General features: G+C 55.0%; 6 protein-coding genes across 6 annotated transcripts; 4 read left to right on the forward strand and 2 right to left on the reverse strand.

Moving 5' to 3' along the window:
• Window positions 1–124: 124 nt before the first annotated feature.
• On the forward strand, window positions 125–2,379 carry IUM83_16858 (papain family cysteine protease containing protein; the record flags this gene model as incomplete). Its single annotated transcript, XM_067941770.1, has 5 exons — window positions 125–392; window positions 499–1,479; window positions 1,551–1,734; window positions 1,809–2,086; window positions 2,159–2,379. 5 exons carry the CDS (start codon window positions 125–127, stop codon window positions 2,377–2,379), a joined length of 1,932 nt encoding a protein of 643 aa, XP_067794355.1.
• A 207-nt stretch (window positions 2,380–2,586) lies between these two features.
• On the forward strand, window positions 2,587–3,501 carry IUM83_16859 (Cathepsin Z; the record flags this gene model as incomplete). The annotated part of the gene is made up of 3 exons (XM_067941771.1): window positions 2,587–2,733; window positions 2,813–2,923; window positions 2,986–3,501. The coding sequence occupies 3 exons, from the start codon at window positions 2,587–2,589 to the stop codon at window positions 3,499–3,501; spliced, it is 774 nt and encodes a 257-aa protein (XP_067794392.1).
• An 872-nt stretch (window positions 3,502–4,373) lies between these two features.
• IUM83_16860 (kinesin-like protein) lies at window positions 4,374–6,937 on the reverse strand (the record flags this gene model as incomplete). Its single annotated transcript, XM_067941772.1, has 3 exons — window positions 4,374–4,414; window positions 4,549–5,586; window positions 5,668–6,937. The coding sequence occupies 3 exons, from the start codon at window positions 6,935–6,937 to the stop codon at window positions 4,374–4,376; spliced, it is 2,349 nt and encodes a 782-aa protein (XP_067794394.1).
• A 215-nt stretch (window positions 6,938–7,152) lies between these two features.
• Window positions 7,153–10,792, reverse strand: IUM83_16861 (putative DNA-directed RNA polymerase I subunit RPA2; the record flags this gene model as incomplete). The annotated part of the gene is made up of 2 exons (XM_067941773.1): window positions 7,153–10,582; window positions 10,683–10,792. 2 exons carry the CDS (start codon window positions 10,790–10,792, stop codon window positions 7,153–7,155), a joined length of 3,540 nt encoding a protein of 1,179 aa, XP_067794404.1.
• A 4,513-nt stretch (window positions 10,793–15,305) lies between these two features.
• Window positions 15,306–15,606, forward strand: IUM83_16862 (voltage-gated ion channel superfamily; the record flags this gene model as incomplete). The annotated part of the gene is made up of 2 exons (XM_067941774.1): window positions 15,306–15,368; window positions 15,436–15,606. The coding sequence occupies 2 exons, from the start codon at window positions 15,306–15,308 to the stop codon at window positions 15,604–15,606; spliced, it is 234 nt and encodes a 77-aa protein (XP_067794403.1).
• A 343-nt stretch (window positions 15,607–15,949) lies between these two features.
• IUM83_16863 (Protein pellino) lies at window positions 15,950–17,737 on the forward strand (the record flags this gene model as incomplete). Its single annotated transcript, XM_067941775.1, has 1 exon — window positions 15,950–17,737. The coding sequence occupies one exon, from the start codon at window positions 15,950–15,952 to the stop codon at window positions 17,735–17,737; it is 1,788 nt and encodes a 595-aa protein (XP_067794345.1).
• Between the last annotated feature and the right edge of the window lie 35 nt (window positions 17,738–17,772).

The raw sequence follows: 17,772 nt of genomic DNA on the forward strand, positions 1-17,772 counted from the left end.
CTGATTAGCAGAATATGAAGGTAACCCTCTCATACTCGATAGGAGAAGATCGGTCGCGTCCCCCTTCGTTGAAGCGCGCACTCTCCATTTGGACGCCAAGAGCTCAAGCAAGTCCAAGAAGACCATGCGGGCGTCGCTGATCCTCGCCATTGCCGCCGCTGTCGCATCAGCCGCGCCGCTCCCGCTGCCCGAGCTCACGGGCGCCGGCGGCTTCGGCTACGTGCGCAGCCCCGACCGCTCCGTGGAGCTCTCGTCCCCGCGGCCGCACGACGTGCTGGACGTGGCCAAGCTGCCCAAGAACTTCGACTGGCGCGACGTCAACGGCACCAACTACGTGACCATCTCGCGCAACCAGCACATCCCGCACTACTGCGGCTCGTGCTGGTCCTTCGGTGCGTTGACGCTGCCTCTCCAAAAAGAAAAAGAAGAAGAAGAAAATGTATCATTCCTCTCTAACTATTGCAATTTTTATTATATTTACGTTATTATTCTTTTTAGCGGCCACGTCGGCGCTGGCGGACCGCATCATGATCGCCAAGGAGCGCAGCCCCGGCAACAAACCGTCCGTGGAGGTGCACCGAGAGGTGGTGCTGTCCCCGCAGGTGATCCTCAACTGCGACAAGAAGGACAACGGCTGCCACGGCGGCGACCAGCTGGAGGCCTACCGCTACATCAAGAAGAACGGCGTGCCCGAGGAGGGCTGCCAGAGGTACGCGGCCACGGGCCACGACACGGGCAACACGTGCACGGACCTGGACGTGTGCGAGAACTGCCTGCCGTCCAAGGGCTGCTTCCCGCAGAAGACGTACGACAAGTACTACGTGTCGGAGTACGGCACCACGCTGGGCGAGCAGCAGATGATGGCGGAGATCTACGCGCGCGGGCCCATCGCCTGCAGCGTGGCGGTGACCGACGAGTTCCTCAAGTACTCGGGAGGGGTCTTCGACGACAAGACCAACGCCACGGAGACGGACCACGCCATCTCCATTGTTGGCTGGGGCGAGGAGGACGGCGTGCCTTTCTGGGTCCTGCGCAACAGTTGGGGGAGCTTCTGGGGAGAAGATGGCTGGATGCGTCTGGTGCGCGGAGTGAACAATGTGGGGGTTGAGGGCGAGTGCGCCTTCGGAGTTCCCAAGGACGACGGCTGGCCTACTCCCGTCTCGATTGAGGAAGAGGAATCAGTGCAAGAAGAGGAGGAGAACGTCGTGAACGATGCTGAAGAGGACAACTCGGTGGAATCGAAGCTGGGCGGCTGCCGCCAGAAGCTGCACTTTGCTGGCGGCGAGCGTGTCATTTCACCGCTGCCGCATGAGACCATTGATGTGAAGGATCTGCCGAAGGCCTGGGATTGGCGTGATGTGAATGGCAAGAACTTTGTCACTTGGGACAAGAACCAACACATCCCGCAGTACTGCGGAAGTTGCTGGGCTCAGGGCACGACTAGTGCACTTTCGGATCGGATCTCCATCCTGAGAAATGGTAAGCTGGGTGCAAGTGCTACTGCTGCTTCCTTGAGTGGTTTGTAACCGGGATTTTTTGTGTGAATGTAGCATCTTGGCCTGAGATCGCGTTGTCGCCGCAGGTCCTCATCAACTGCCACGCCGGTGGCACCTGCAACGGTGGCAACCCTGGTTTGGTGTACGAGTACGCGCACCGTCATGGCATCCCTGATCAGACGTGTCAAGCTTACCAGGCGAAGAACCTCCAGTGTGACCAGTTCGCTATTTGTGAAACGTGAGTGCTGCAATTTGCTTACAGCATCCTGTGTAATTTTACTGACTGTAGCACTTGCTGTGTGTTGAACTCAGGTGCTGGCCGTCGAAGGAGTCGTTTACTCCTGGTGTGTGCGAACCCATCAAGAAGTTCGCCAAGTACTACGTCTCTGAGTACGGATCGGTGAGCGGTGCTGACCGCATGAAGGCGGAGATCTACAAGCGCGGCCCCATCGGCTGCGGTGTGCACGCTACAGAGAAGTTCGAGGCGTACGCGGGTGGCATCTACTCGGAGCACGTTATGTTCCCGTTGATCAACCACGAAATTTCAGTGGCCGGTTGGGGCTACGACGAGGAGACGGACACGGAATACTGTACGTGCTCATTCACTCTGTGCGATAAACACTTTGTGCTGGTGCTGACCGCCCATGCTGGCGTTTCTGCAGGGATTGGACGCAATTCGTGGGGAACGTACTGGGGCGAGAACGGCTGGTTCCGCATCCAAATGCACCACAACAACCTGGGCATCGAGCAGGATTGCGACTGGGGTGTGCCGCTCCCGGACGGCTCGAAGCCCGACGACTTCGTCATCACCGTTGCTTACGAAGGCAACGAGGACCACGCGACGGCGAGAAACTTCCTGCATGTTAGCGGCGGCGCCAACTGATCAAGACTGCGTCCATGCGTGTGCGTGCATACATACCATATCCAGCCAAGTTGAAGTCGCTATACCCTCGACTCGAATTGCCACAAAAAAAGCGTAAAAATACGAAGCAGTAGCAACGGACAGCCATGAAAGGGCGCATAATGAATGGTCCTTTTCACTAGATCCAACGGCCGACATCGGTCTCAGTTGCTGGTTCGGGGTGAGACCATGGAGGTCAGCGGCGATGGCGGTGTGGATCACTGTCACCTGTTCACAGACCTGTTCGGGCGCCTGCTGCAGCTGTCGCTGGCGTTCATCGCCGTGTTCATGCTCTACATCAAGCGCAAGCTCGAGTTCCCCATCCGCCCCATCAAGGTGCGCCGCGTAACGTCATATCCACTAGGGAGGAGAGAATAATACTCACCGGGCGGGGTGTGGTTTTGTTTTGGTGCAGGTGTGGGCTTTGGACGTGAGCAAACAGGGTCTGGGTGCGCTGTACATCCATTGTCTGAGCGTCATCTTGTCCATCGTTATGGTCGCAACATCTCCCGAAGACTATGACGAGGCATGGAGACGCTACTGTCATGATGTCTTAGCTCGAGCTAACTTGGTTTGCAATGCTGGCAGTGCGGGATCTATTTCGTCAACTACCTGCTGGATACGACGTGGGGCGGCTTCATCCTGATCGTGTTCCTGCGGATGATCGACAGAGTGGCTGCTCGGTTCGGCTTGATGGATATGGCGCGCTGTGGTGACTACGGCGATCCACCACAGATGCGGATTTGGTGGACGCAGTTCTTCGCGTACCTGGCAGCACTCTCACTCATGAAGTTGGTAGACGTGCTGCTCGTCTGGGCGTTCTTCTCGGACATCGGGTACTTTTCCACTCGACTCTTCTCAGCTTTCGCCCACCACCGACACCTCGAGTTGTCTATCGTCATGCTCGTGGTGCCAGGGTGCTGCAACTCGGCCCAGTTCTGGATCGTGGACTCGTACATCAAGAGCGACACGAACCAGCTCAAGTTTATGCCTGCGGTTGCAGACGATAGTGAAAAGCGGTGGATAGGACAAGATATCGTGGCAGGCTTGCCGCCGCCGCTGTCCCAAGGTGACGAGTCTGTCAAGAGTGTGAGTCCGCTTTGAATTCTGCGTTTATTCATGAGTACATTTTTCATACAGTCGGGTATCGTTCCCGCTGCTGCTGAAGCTGTGCCCTCCTTTGCTCTATGAGCTCGTCCACGGACAAAGCAGGCGACTGAGTTGCGGTAGGTGGTGGCGACGCCATAGTTCTTGTAACGTCAGGCTTCTCCGTAGTGCTGCTCATTCCAGTCGGCGCCGTTGTAGGGGTAGGTTGGCTACTGCTCGACTCCTTTTGAGCAGGTTTCCCGGCGGTAGTGTTAGCCGAAGATCCACCATTTCCAGCATCTGCGTTGCGTAAAGCGACAATCGACGCATTGACAAGCCTTTGAAGTGCATTCACCTCGCGCGCAAGCCATTTAGCAGGCTCGCCCAGCTTCTCAGCTCCACCTGCTGTTTGAAGGGTAGCGTCAGATGCTTCACCGATAGCTGTCACCAGTGCCTTGATCTTGTGCTCCATAATGGTCTGAACTGCCCTCCTCTCCTTCACCAAAGTTTCACACCGCGCCTGTAGCTGCGATTGCTGATCATCTGATGTGGCTCGGGCCTGTAGTTGCTGGTTCTCGAACATTAAGGCTTCTAATTGCCGCTGCAAATTTGCAAGTTGTTGCTTGTCCTTGTTGCTGCCTAGCTGATCTAGATCTTTGGTGCGTGCCTCGAGCTCGACTTGCACAAGTTTGTCCAGCTTCTCACGCATTAGGAATTCAACAGAAACCTTCTCCGACTTCACGTCTTCCAGTTCTCTGGCCATGCGCTGGTGCTCAGCCGATTGGGCATCTACCAACGCACGCAGTTCATGAATTTTCTCTTCGGCTGAAAGCAAACTCGACCTGCCACTTCCCGCGTGAATTGAGTTGTTGTTGCCGCTACTGTAGTTGTTATCGTTGATGATAACGGGGTCCACCGGATGAGGACGGAACTGCTTGTGTGTAATAAGCAACTCAGCAGGAGTATCGGACACGCGATTGGAACCAGCAGCAGGCAGCATTGCCGCTTGTGATGCGCCACCACCCCAGTCCCCGAGTGCTTTGAGCAGCTCAGCATCAATTTTGCCCGGAGAACTTGCGTTATGCTCCATTGCAACGCGTTGCAAGTGGATGAGATGTGCCGTCTTCTCGTCAAGTTTCTCCTCAAGTTCCTTCTGATGGCGGTCGTAGGCATCCAGCTCGTCCTGCAGCGCTGTGATCTGCTCGTCACGCTCATTCAGCCTCTGCGTTAATGCGATCATGATATCGCGCTGTTTGAGAAGTAGCTGCTTGTATCGGTCAACCTGAGCCTTCTCTTCTTCAATCGTCTCACGCTCCTTTTCGAGATCAGCAAGACGACATTCGTATTCCTGTCGGATTCGATCCTGGTGCTCCTTGATGGCATCCCGTATTAGAGGATCCTCCACATTTAGGGCCTCGCCGTCACCAAGCCCACCAGCAGAAGGTGCCAGGCGACGTTGGTTGCTCATTAGCATCTGTGAAGTAAGAGCCGAGATGCGTTGTTCGAGACGCTTTTTCTCTTCTTTCTCCCTCATGAACTCGCGTGAGCGCTCTTCAAGTGCACGAATAGCTGCCATTTTATCTTCCTCAGCTCGACGGCGCTGCTCATCGAGCTCAAGCAGTCGGCGCTTGTCTACCACATTGCGTGAGCGCTCTTCCAGCTCCGCTCGAAGCCGCTTCAGTTCGCGCTCGTATTTTCGCAGCAACGATTTCTGGTCCAGGTCTTCATTCACTCGCGCTTCGTTCTTAATGTGCTTGGCCCGGTTCGCAAACTTCAGCGTTGAGAGTGACTCTGTCATAGCCTCCAACGCAGGTGAAATCATGGCCATCATCGTGGTTTTACAGTTGCCACCTAGCGAGTCCTCCAAAATTCGAGTGAGCTTACTATCACGGTACGGAATGTGTTGACGTCCGCGTGCATCGGTTAGTGCCGAGATGACGTTTCCAAGTGCCGAAAGCGACTGGTTGATCTTCTTGCTCTCCTCTAGTCGTTGACCCGTAGCACCTGATAGCCTTACTCGCTCGGAGCCAGCAAGATCCACCAGGTTCAGCTTGCCAACTTTGAAGCTTTGCCGCACCATAGCCTCCAGCTTAGGATGCAATGCTGCAGTGCCATTCGCGTTTGTACCATTACCACCACCAGGAGCCTTCCCGTTACCACCACCATTTCCCTGTGCATTACCACCACCATGCCGAGCCTGGTAGGCGTTGACAAGGGCCATGAACTCTTCTGGTGCTACATCGTTTCCCTTGGAGTCCACATACGAGGTCTTGCTTTGTTCAGCTATGATAATGAAGACAGCATGACTACGCGATGACAACTCGTTCATCTTGGTGCTACCAGTAGCACGCATAGCCCCACCACGTTCCATTAGTCCGTAAATCTCCTCGGGTGAACGCACCACCCACTCAGAGAGTCCCTCCACAAACACGCCACGTCGTCGATCCTCTCGAATGGTCAAGTTGGTTCGTTCGGGCTTGAGCAGATCCGAAATGGACTCGTTGTAAATTTGCAGGTATGACGCGCGTACGAGGAATCGGCACCGGGCGGAAACGTTGGCCTGAATGTGGCAGAAAATCTGCTCAATAGCACGCGGGATGATTCCGCGCTCCTCGACGCTGCCTGAGCCGCTGTTGAAACCCTCCATCGTGTACGTCTTGCCTGTTCCCGTCTGCCCGTAAGCGAAGATAGTAGCGTTGTATCCTTCCAGGGATGACTCCACCACTGCCTTCGCGGTGTTTTCGTACACGGTGCTCTGGGTGCACTGCTGGTCGTACACGTGATCGAATGAGAACACGTGACTCCCGTATGCACCCGGAGTGCTCGATTCATTGTCAACATTTCCGCCACTACCTCCGCCGAACGCCAAAGCGCTTAGGTTCTCCGATACTGTGAGAACATGACCTTGCTGGTCCACGTTGATCACATTCTGGAACGGGCGGTCACCATGAAGCTCACGCGGCAACGGGGGTCGAACACGGATCACCACCTTGAAATTGCTCCCGCGTTCTCCAGAGTATCGACTTGAACTGCTGGAGATACTGTGCGCTGGTGACGAAGGTCGATCGCCCAAGAAACCGTCCGAAGATGTGGACGCCGTCTCGGTGTCCTCGCTACTGCGCGAGCCACCCGTCGAGTTGTACGCGTTCGATATCGCCGTTCGCTGTAAGTAGGCAGCCGCAGCGGCAGATGGAGCTGGAGGCGCGTAGTATTGCTGTTGCTGCTGTTGCAGTGGCTGCGCTCGGCGAGTCGTATTGCTGGGAGAGCAGGTGCTGCCGTGGGGTGACGAACGCGCGCTGCCCGACGGAGAACTCGAAGCCGAGACGTTGATACTCATGCCTTGAGCATACGGATGACCCCCACGACTGTTATATCCACTTGCACCCCGAGTCGTGGTTCCGCTTGGACTCCTGGATTGGCGCAGCGACGCGTTGAAGTCGCTCGTGCTCCTCATCTTGGTCGGCTTGGGCGCTCTCGTCGGCCAGGAGCTTGCTCGCGGAGTGAAGGCGGCAATCCGGGGAACGTTGAGCTGTCTGGTCGCGCCCCTTGAACTCCGAAACGCTGTGGAAAACGGATAAGCTCGCATGTGTCAGGGACTAAGGTTTCTTACGTCAAATAAATCTATTTGTTTGGGCGTATCTGCGTGGCGGAAGGCTGGCCTGCTGCACTTTAGCATCCCTTCAAGGTGAGCGACATCTTGATGTTCATCGCGGCCAGCTCGTTGGCCAGGTAGCGGAAGACGTAGGGCATGGCGACGGGCTCGCAGCCCTCGCCCGTTTGGCAAACTGTACAGTACCACTGCGTCTTGGACTTCATGGCGATGGCGATCTCTCCCTGGCCCGCGGTCTCGACTGTCGAGCGCTGCGTCGCGTTCGAGAGCAGACTGCCACAGTTTGTGCACACCGTAGCAATGTGCTTGTCGGAACAGTTCATGAGACGGTCCTGCACCAGGAACGCACAACCGTGGGCAAGCAGCGAATCGCGCTCCATTTCACCGAGACGGATACCTCCACCCTTCTTACGGCCCTTCACGGGCTGGCGAGTGAGCGAGTTCATCGGACCCGTAGCACGCACTTGGCTCTTGTCGCTAACCATATGACGCAGACGCTGGTAGTACACAACACCAATGTAGATATCCGCCTGCATGACCGTGCCCGAGATACCCGAGTACAGAGGCTCACTGCCCATGTAGTTGTAGCCGTGCTCCTTCAGCTGCGATCCGAAGTAGTCGATCACACGGTCCTTCTCGCTGAACTTGAACGGGGTAGCATCCATGTACTTGCCCTTCAGTGCGCCCGTCTTGGCGGCCATCGACTCGATAAGCATACCGATGGTCATACGCGACGGGAAAGCGTGCGGGTTAATGATAACATCCGGGGAGATGCCGGACTCCGAGAATGGCATGTCGGCCTGGGGCCACAAAATACTCATAACACCCTTCTGTCCGTGACGCGATGAGAACTTGTCACCGATCGTCGGGTTACGGCAGAAACGCAGCTTGATGCTAGCCTTGGTAAACTCGGAAGCCTGTGACGCGCTGCCAATCATATTGACCTGCTCGATGATGGCAGGTTCACTTTCCTTGTGCTTCTGGAACGAAGGGAGACCAGTCGTCTCATCGATCCAGCTAGCAATCGGGTCACCATGGTTCACAACCTGGCCAATGTGCGGGAAACCATCACGGTCAAGCTTTGTTGAGCAGAACTCACCGCTGCCGTCAGTCTTGATGTTGGAGAAGTACTTCTTCGACGTCGAGCTGCCCTGCTTGCCGCCGGAGCTAATGTCCACGGTCAACTGTTTGTACACAGATGCATGCGCAAAACCACGCTCGTACGACGACTTGTTCAGAATCATAGCATCCTCCATATCGAAACCCGTGTACGAAATCACGGCCACCACAGCGTTGGTACCTAGCGGGTACTCATCGAGCTGGTACTCGCGCAAACGTTCGTTCTGCACGATAGGAATCTGGGGCGACTGGATACGGTACATCTTGTTGTCCGTACGGTGCACAATCGAGTGAGCGGGCGTGCCCATAGTCTGCTTGGCCATCTGGCACTGGTACATGTTACGGGGAGACTGGTTGTAGTCAGAGAAAGGCGTCAACGAAGCCACAAGCGAAAGCATGTTCGTGGGCTTGATCTCCATGTGAGTCGTGGCCGGGCGGATGTCATCCTTCGTACAGGCGATGTCCATGAACACCTGCTCCATGGGTCCGATGTACTCAATACGCTTCGTGTCCATCTGCACAACCGGACGCGACATGCGGGCGGCATCAGCTGACAGGTACAGTCCGGGGAAGGGGCCACCACGCGTAGGCATGATAAGACACACTTCAAGGTTCCGAACAATACCATTGGCGTCGCGCTCTTCAGAGCTCTCTGCCGACTTGACCTTGCGCAGAACCTCAGCAATACGCTTGCACACTTCCGCAGGCGCGCCACCAAGCACCTTACCGTTCATCATCACTGGCAGGTACGAGTACGGCACGATGAGGGCACCATCAGCATAGCCCGACGTTGGAATCATACCCAGGCTAGTCAAGAAGCGCGCCAGCTTGACTTCCTGCTGCAGATAATCGTCCGCCTTAAACGCCGGATAGCACACGAGTTCACACTCCACAGCCAAGTGGTTCAACAGACCACAAGGAGATCCATCGGGGGTGTGCACAGGGCACAGGAAACCCCACGAGTCGGGCAGAAGCTTACGCACTGCTGTGGTCTTCATTTCCGTGAAGAACTGACCACGGTGAACCGAGCGGAAGTGCGAGAAATAACGGTAGTAGTTCAGCTTCTCGGCGACGATGGTGTAACCAGCAATCTGCAGCAGATCCAGACCACTCGAAGAACGCAGGTTACCCGTGTTCAGGAAGTACATCATAGCGTTACCGATGTTGGGGGTACGGTCCCACATCTTACGCAAGAACACCTGATCCATCACGACGCTCTTCTTCTTGTTCTGCGTCTCCTTCAGAATGTTAGCGCGCATGGAAACAAGCGAGTCCTGCAGCTTCTCCTTCAGGAGCATCAGGTACAGGTGTCCAGGAAGCAGCAGCTCGTGGTTCATCACGGAATCGGAGTTGTCCTCCGGTACATCACCCTTCGCAAAACCGTAAAGCTTGCGCAGCATCAAGCACAGCAGCTCCACCTTCTGCGTGCGTCCCTTTTCGCCCTTGGGGATGTGCACAAACAGGTAGTCGTCCAGCAGCTTGTTTCCCACCTCCACGTTGCTCATGTTCTCGTACACGTACGGCATCGCAAAGCGGAAGTGCTTACCCAAGTAAGCCAGCGCCTCGTCGCGCGTGTAGAGCGAGAACTTCTTTGCTTCGCGCAGAATCAGCTCCACACGAGCGGAAAGGTATGTGTTCTCGTGGTCTCCGCGCAGCACGCGCTCGTAAATCTCGCGGTCCGTCAGCGGGTAGAGTGCCTTGAGCACCAGACCGGCGGGGATCATAAACTCCTGCTTCTTGACACCGAAACGCACGGTGGCGTTACCGTCCTGCAGGTAGTGCAGCGTGACCGTGACGGCGGACTGGTCGCGCTTGACGCACTTCATGGTGACCGCCAGCTCCGTGTACAGGTCGCCGCGGTTGGCGAAGGCGCCGCGGCGCACGGCCATGATGTGGTGGCGGCGCGGCATCTGCAGCAGCCGCACGCAGCGCTCGTTGCCGTTACAGATGAAGTAGCCGCCCATCTCGTTGGCCTCCTCGCGGGCCTTGACGAGCTGCTCGGGCGACATGCCGTTGAGGTGGCAGCGCTTGGAGCGCACCATGATGGGGATTTCACCCACCACGCGCTGGATGCGCTCCACGTTCTGCGAGCCGCCGAAGGAGCGCGCGAGCGTCACGACCAGCGGCGCCGTGTACGACACGCCGCGCTGGCGGCACTCGCTGGGCAGCAGCTTCTGCTCGCCCGTGATCTGGTTCTCCGAGGTGGGGTAGCCGATCTGCGCGTTCTCGATCCACAGGTCCATGCGGTGCTGGTTGGGCAGCTCCACGGGCACCTTGCACATGTCGGCCACGGCCAGGTCCAGGCCCTCGGTCAGGAAGAAGTTGAACGAGTCCAGGTGCGGCGCCACGAGCTTCTGCAGCTTGTCATTGCTGAAGAGAAAGTATACAAACACCAAGTGAAAAAAAAGATTAGTAAAGGGTTTTATATGGCAAGAGTGATGGTCACTGCATGGATGCGGGCGGCGCGTACGTCTTGGTCGGCACGGAGCGCGAGCTGGACGACGGGTTGGTGGACGGCCACTCGCTCACGTAGGCCTTGCCGGTCTTGGCCTTCTTCTTCGAGCTCTTGTCGCCCGCCATGGCTGCGCGCGGGTCGAGGGCGGTCAGACGCTGCTGCGGTCAAGAGCTGGCGATGCGGAAGTGCCCGAGCACGAATGGAGCTCCGTCGACGTCGCTTGGAGAGACCAGCTCAGCCAGCCAAAGCGAAAAACCTCGAAGCGGCGGCGAAAAACCTCGGCGAAAACAGCCCTACCCGCGAGACAAGGAATTGATTTTTACGCAACAAAATTCGTTATTACAGGTCTGATCGATTACAAGGGGCATTTACGTTCATTTCAGGCACCTGACCTATCATTGTAGAGAGGTGTATACTGATAAGAAGTATCAGATACGACAATCTCGGAGTGATGGTCCTATAGTTGAAGTTTGCTCGTCACTTTTCAAGCCGCAACAAGGCTTCGCTCGCTGGTGTTGCACCGTGGAGCAGTGTCGTGACAACCACGCACACTCGAGAGGGAAGGTGCTGCGGTGTATGTTTCGCGAGTGTTGGGGCGAAAGCTATTTGCGCTTTGAGAGTTTGCAGGCGTAAAAATACTCCGGGTAGGTCGGTTTTGTGGGAAGCGTTACGGAGACCAAGCACTATTGCCGACGCTGGAGCACGTGAGAGGGCCTCACGAGGACGACGACTTGGCCACTGTCTTCGCGGTTGTGCGCAGCAGCTTCATGAGCGGAGGTGATATACCTGGGCCAAAGGATCTACTGTTGTAAGCTTTCGTGTGTCCACGAGCGCTGACCGCATCAAACAGGAGAAACACACACACTCCCAGACAGCGGATCAAGCCGCTCCGGACTGGTCGGCAAGGTGGAGTCGTCGTACTCCAAGAGCGGGGCTCTGCCTCCTCTTCGCCAAATGTCTGATGGCCAACTCCAGACTCCAGCTCGTGATGAAAGCCCTTCGATCACCCTATTGAAATTTCTGCCCGGGAGACTACAGACTTCCGACCACCTTCTTAACGCTGCTCCAACTAAGTCAGACGAAGAAACTCTTCACATACCACCCTCGAATCCCGGGCTTTCAAGGATCAATAGCATCACGCCCCGAACCGCTTCCAGGAAAGTCGAATCGCCAGCGGATCTGCCGGGCGTTCCGACCGATAATGCACAGGAAGACAGCGAAGACAATGGCTGTGCTTTTCAAGCACCGGCGGAAGACGGCTCAGAGGGCGAGATGTTTGCACCGCTTGTGAGGAGATCGTCACTGAACAAACCTGGCGCGGGTGATGGGCATCGAATTACCCGAGTTCACCCGATATTTTCCGATCTTGTCGTGAATAGCCGGAAGGGAAGCACGGAACTGGAGGATCCGCTCGTTAGTACCGTGTTGGAGGAGCCTCACAGCGACATCAGCCGAATTGTTTTGGCCAAAAGACTATCCTTGCACAAAGTGCACATCGCGTCGAGTAATTTAGTCGTAGCACTGCCAATAGGGGCAGCACAACCACCGCCGCAGGACCCAACAGTTCATCGAATGATCTACTTTCGTACGAAGAAGGAGCTCAGCGAATTGTTTCTGCTGGCACCTGTGTCACTGTGGGGGCGTCGATTTAACCGCGTCGTATTCGTTCTCATCATGCTAGGAATTGGAGATCTTGCTACCGAAACATGTGATGGACCGAACTGGGGGAGCACTGACCCCGGGTACCCTTACTTGCCTACGGAGGCACAGTATAAAGTTTTCGATGGAGTTTTTACGGCACTTTTCACGCTGGAGCTTCTGGCGCGCATCATTCAAGTCAGGAAAATTCGAGCTATCGTCCATGATCCGTACGTGTGGTTAGATGTGATCGGAATTTCACCGTGGTATATCGATCAAGTTCTTGAAAAAGCAGGGTTTGCCATAAAACCGGGTGAATCTGTCAACATGTTTCGACTCGTTCGATTAGTGCGACTAGCACTTATCCTGCAGCATTATGAACAGTCAAGAATTATGTATTTGGCGATCAAGGCAAGCTTACGGCCACTGAGTATCACCATGTTTTTCCTATTTACACTGGTGATGATACTTGCTACAGCGATTTTCTATGCGGAACCATGCTATAATGTGGAGACTTGCACCTTCACCGACATTTTTAACACAGCATATTTTGTGATGGTTACGTAAGTATTGTTTCCAAGACTGCATTTGCTCTGAGCTCATATTAACTAAGGTGATATTTGACACTTTTAGGGTTGCAACCGTAGGCTACGGACATCAAGTGCCTTCTTTAAAGAATCCCGCGTCATTGTTGTTAACGATGCTGGCGATGATTTTGGGGCAGATCTATTTCTCTATGCCCGTGGCAATTATCGGCACTAATTTTCAGAGGACCTACGAGAGTTTCCAGTTGGACAAGAAGAAAAAGGCCCGCTACCTGGATGCATCACTTTCTCCGTTCGACTGCCAGACGCTACACAGCCATGCCAAACGCCTTTGTGATATCCAGTATCACCTCTTGAATTCATGGTCACTAGTGCATCAACATATCCGCGGCATTGCGCGCTCGAATACCAGAAGCTCTCAATCTTTCACAATGGATATGCTCGAGATCGAGGCAGACCGCCATACTAAAATCAAGGAAGCAATAAATCGCCTGCTAGAAGTCCACACCGAAGCCGCAATGTTATTGCAGGTTTTCATTCCTCACCGCCGAAGATCGCTTCATATGACTTTGGATTCTCAAGCACAAGGAGTACTGAGCAATATGTATGCAAAGGCAAAGCAAGCTATGGCCAAGGCGAAGGTGAAATCGGGACAATCTTCAACTGTTGTAGACCCACGCATAGCTTCTCAAACATTCGGAGGGAGGCTCTGGTTGCTGCTGGAGGTTCCGGATTCGTCGCGCATTGCCACGATTGTAAACCGGGCGATGGTGGGATTTGCATTAGTCAGCATTATGCTGTTCTTCACCGAGTCACTACAGGAACTTGCAGCGAGTGGTGTTGAAACCGCTGGCTGCAAATCTGTCGTCAAGAGCTATTGCAAGTCAACCGGATTTAAACAATTGGATGCCGCGTGCTTTTTGCGCTATGAGAATGGCACGAGTGACTTTACCGAGCAGCTAGACTTCTCCTGTGCCACTGCAACAGAGTCACTGACTTGCTACGGAAATGGAGTTAATTTTGGGTCTCTGAATTCATCCGCTTTGTCATGCGAAGATGCCTTTTCAAGAGCTGGAGGTGACTATGTGTGCTTCCGCCAGCAGTGTACCGCGTCTGTAAACATGATTTACGACATGGGGCCGTATTGGATTTATTTTGAATGGCTCTTTGGCATCGTGTTTACTCTGGAGCTTTCGCTTCGATTTTATGTAGCGCAAAACCGATTGCTGTTTTGGAAGAATGTTTACGTGTTTTTTGATGTGGTTGCAATTATACCATTTTTCGTCGAGGTGGTTGAACTCCTGTTCGCACATATTCGACCGGACTACGCGATTGTTGCCACTTCACCGTCATTTCTTTCGGTGATCCGCGTGCTAAAAATCATGCGCATTCTCAAACTCACACGGGTAAGATTTATAACTTTAGATTGTGTTAAGGAATGATCACTGATATGTTGCTTGTCATTGTAATTATTCTGTACCAGCACTTTCGAGGGACAAAACTTCTAGCTTCCACTGCAATCAAAGTTTGGAGACCCCTCGTCGTCCCAGTAAGTTTAAACAAAAAGTGGACTACCGAAAACGTATCATCCTTTTATAATGTTGGTGCAGCTTTTCTTCCTGTTCACAGGCTGTATTATTGCTGGAGCCGTCTTTTACGAGATCGAGCGCGGAACGGAGTGTTTTGTAGGGGAGTCTTGCTGGTGGTGGCACATAAATGTTCTCACTCCACAGCTCGCTGCTGGCCTCCCAGAAGGAAAACGTATTTTGATCCAAGACAAAGTGAAAACTATAATTACAGATATGATCCACTCGACGTGGCTGTCATACGCAACGTACGTGCTTCTGAATCGGCACCTCTGTATGGTTTAGATCTCATGTGAATCCTACTTGTGTGACTAGGCTGACGTCGGTTGGTTATGGTGACATGGTGCCAAGGACATCTATCGGGAAGTTCTTTGACGTGTTTGTGATCATCGTTGCTACGATTTACTCAGCAATGCCGCTGTCCTTGGTTGGAACACAGTTTTATTCGCTGTACGAGAAGCACGTGGAGAAGATGGTCGTCAAGAAGGTACAAAACTCATAAAAAAATGCTGTTGTACTGTTGTGGGGACTGTATGCATCATCCCGTTTGTTGTGTTTACTGCTCGTAGGGTGGATCGTCAGTTTCTTGGCGCACGAAGACTGCGATCAGCCTCGTGACACAGTACAAAAAGACTGCAAGAAATGCGTCAGCCCGGAAACCTGAGCCTTTCATGCTTTCGAATGAGCATCTGCTGGTAGCTCACGAGTTCGAAAGCATGAGGCGCACGATTTTGAACCTACAGCGCACCTTGGATGCTGCTACGACCGCGACGCTTGAAAGCGTACAACGCAAAACCTCCCTTTCATTACGAGTCTCCAGGGTTTCAGGGGGTTCCAAGGCTTCCACAACGTCCCGGCGCTCTGTGACAATGACCCAACGAGCAGCAGGCAACATCGATCTGGCAATCGAGCAGAAGAGCTTCGCCATCATGGTACGAAGCGCGAATTCTACTCGGCCAGCAATTCTTTTTCTTGATCTAATATATTATTATCCTGCAGGACACGCTGTTGCAGTTCTCGCAGGTCGTCGAGAGGCTGCAGGACGCGCCCGCCGACTTCGAGGCGTTCGACGGGCTCGAGGACGACCTGCACACCAATATTTATCCCAACGGCATCTCTCCTCGCCCCACGTCCGAGCACGAGGTCGACACGTTCCCCGAAATGGAATAATTCACCCACCCAAGCTCCATGCCGAGACGACAAACACAAAAATCCTGCTACAGTACATGTACAGTACTCGGATTTCTGGTGCATTCTGTTTTGCAAAGTCTCAGTTGACCTATCGTGACGATACACACACACCTAGACACTTGTCTGTTACACCAACCCTACATCAACTCGCATTCTACCCCGCAGCGCACTTGACTCGCAATAGCGTTCCCACCACGTTCCGCCACGCTCTCGACCATTTTCCGACCCAAGAAAAAAGATCACACTCGCTGTTGCGTCCTCTTGTATCCAGCGTCCGTCCAGCAGCTATTAGCCCCACACATACGCCATTCCCCAATTGACGATGGAGTACGGACGCCTCGTGGTGCTCGGCTACAGCAGCTACCGCGTGGACATGGTGCGTCGCCCGCGCAGCGGCAGCGCGCAGCTGGCGCCGCCGTCCTTCGGGCTGTCGGACGCGGGCGACGAGTCCGGGGCGCACGCGCACGAGCTCTCGTCCTCTTCCTCCTCCTCTTCTTCCGCCGCGCACAAGCGCTCGCTGGGGCAAACGTGGCAGCCGCTGGGCGACCAGAACGCCCAGTTCGTGCTGGAGAGGCGCACGCGCGCCAACGGCGTGCGGCTGCGTCGCTTCCACCACGTCCGCCCCATCGACGAGCTGCAGGACAGCAAGCACGGCGCCAACGGGGCCGTGGCCAAAGACCTCAAAGGGATCACCACACGCATCATGCAGCGCATCGAGGCGGTCAGAAGTCGCACAATTGGCGACAACCAGAGCGAGGACGCGGCGGAGATATCTCCCGCCGTCGTGCCGTTCCAAATGTGCGTCCCCATGAACGACAAGGACCCGTTCGCTAGTGTCACGGAGTTCCACGCGGACCCGGGCGCCGACATGTTCCAGATCGGCCGCATGCCGTGTCGCCAGAACGATTTCGTGATCCCCGGGCCGCGCGTGGGCGCGTCCGGCACCATTTCGCGCTACGCCGCGAGGATTGTCTGCTCGCGCGAGCCGCCCTATGAGTGCCGCATCTTTGCCGGAGGGTTCGACGCGGCGAGACGCATGAGCACGGCGGGGCACGCGTTGAAGCATTGCTCGCGTTGTGGAGCGTGGCTGAAACGTGTGGCCACGGAGCATGCGTGTGTGATGCAGACGCTAATGGAGCAGTCCAGGGACGGGAGTGGGGACAAAGGCTTCTTTGGCCGGGTGAAGAGGAGCAACAACAGCCTGCTGGGCGGAGACGTGAAGCACTATATCGACGAAACGAGCGAGGACGGACCGCTGGAGCACTTCGAGGTGGATGTAAGAGACGCGAGCGAGTTGCCGTTGGACGGGTTGACGAAGAACGGTGTCCGTGTGTGGCTTCCTGAGCTCAAACAGTGGTTTGAGGTTTCGGTGAACGGAAGCTTGTACGCGATCGAATCACGCACTGTGGACGAAAAGACAGCGTCGTCATCAAGCTCGAGCTCGAATGGAGGTCATCGCCGACGCCACCACGACGGAGCTGTGCGCTCGCGTAGTGGTGCTTTCAATCGTCCAACTGCAAACGCGGAGGATTTCGCGCCGATATTGACAGATGGAGCGGTCATCGATCTAGGCGGAGTTCAACTACAGTTCCAGACCGGCTATCGGTCTGAGCTCGAAGCTAAAGCCGAAAACAACGAATTGCTGGAGGCCCCTGTGGTGTACGGCCGGGCAACTTTATCCTCGGTGAGCATCCAACTCGAGCGACTCAACGTCCAGTGCCCTGTTCAGCTGCACTCACTACGATTTACACGTGCAGCCCCGGGTGAAGACGTTCCACTGGACCAAATACCTCATGTGTTCCCGGCGTGCGGGCATGTATTCGGGTATGAAAAACGGATTGCCAGTTCGCACACATGCCCGCTCTGCAGAACGCCAGGGTCACTGGTACAGCTATTGCTCAAAGAAAACTCGCAACTGCAGTCAGCGGAAGAACAGCACTCGATTCCAGAGTGCGTATTCAACCCTTGCGGCCACGCCATCAGCACCAAGCTCGCCCACCACTACTCAGCGCTGCTTATGCCCAATGGCCGCGCCATTTGTCCATTTTGCGCCGTGCACCTCGATCTTCGTGTGCCATTCTCGAGACTCTACCTCTATTGTGACGACTGATTAGAGCGAAACATCGACAGTGACCCTATCCGGAT

Source organism: Phytophthora cinnamomi, assembly GCF_018691715.1.
Source record: "Phytophthora cinnamomi strain GKB4 chromosome Unknown Contig25, whole genome shotgun sequence".
NCBI lineage: Eukaryota > Oomycota > Peronosporomycetes > Peronosporales > Peronosporaceae > Phytophthora > Phytophthora cinnamomi.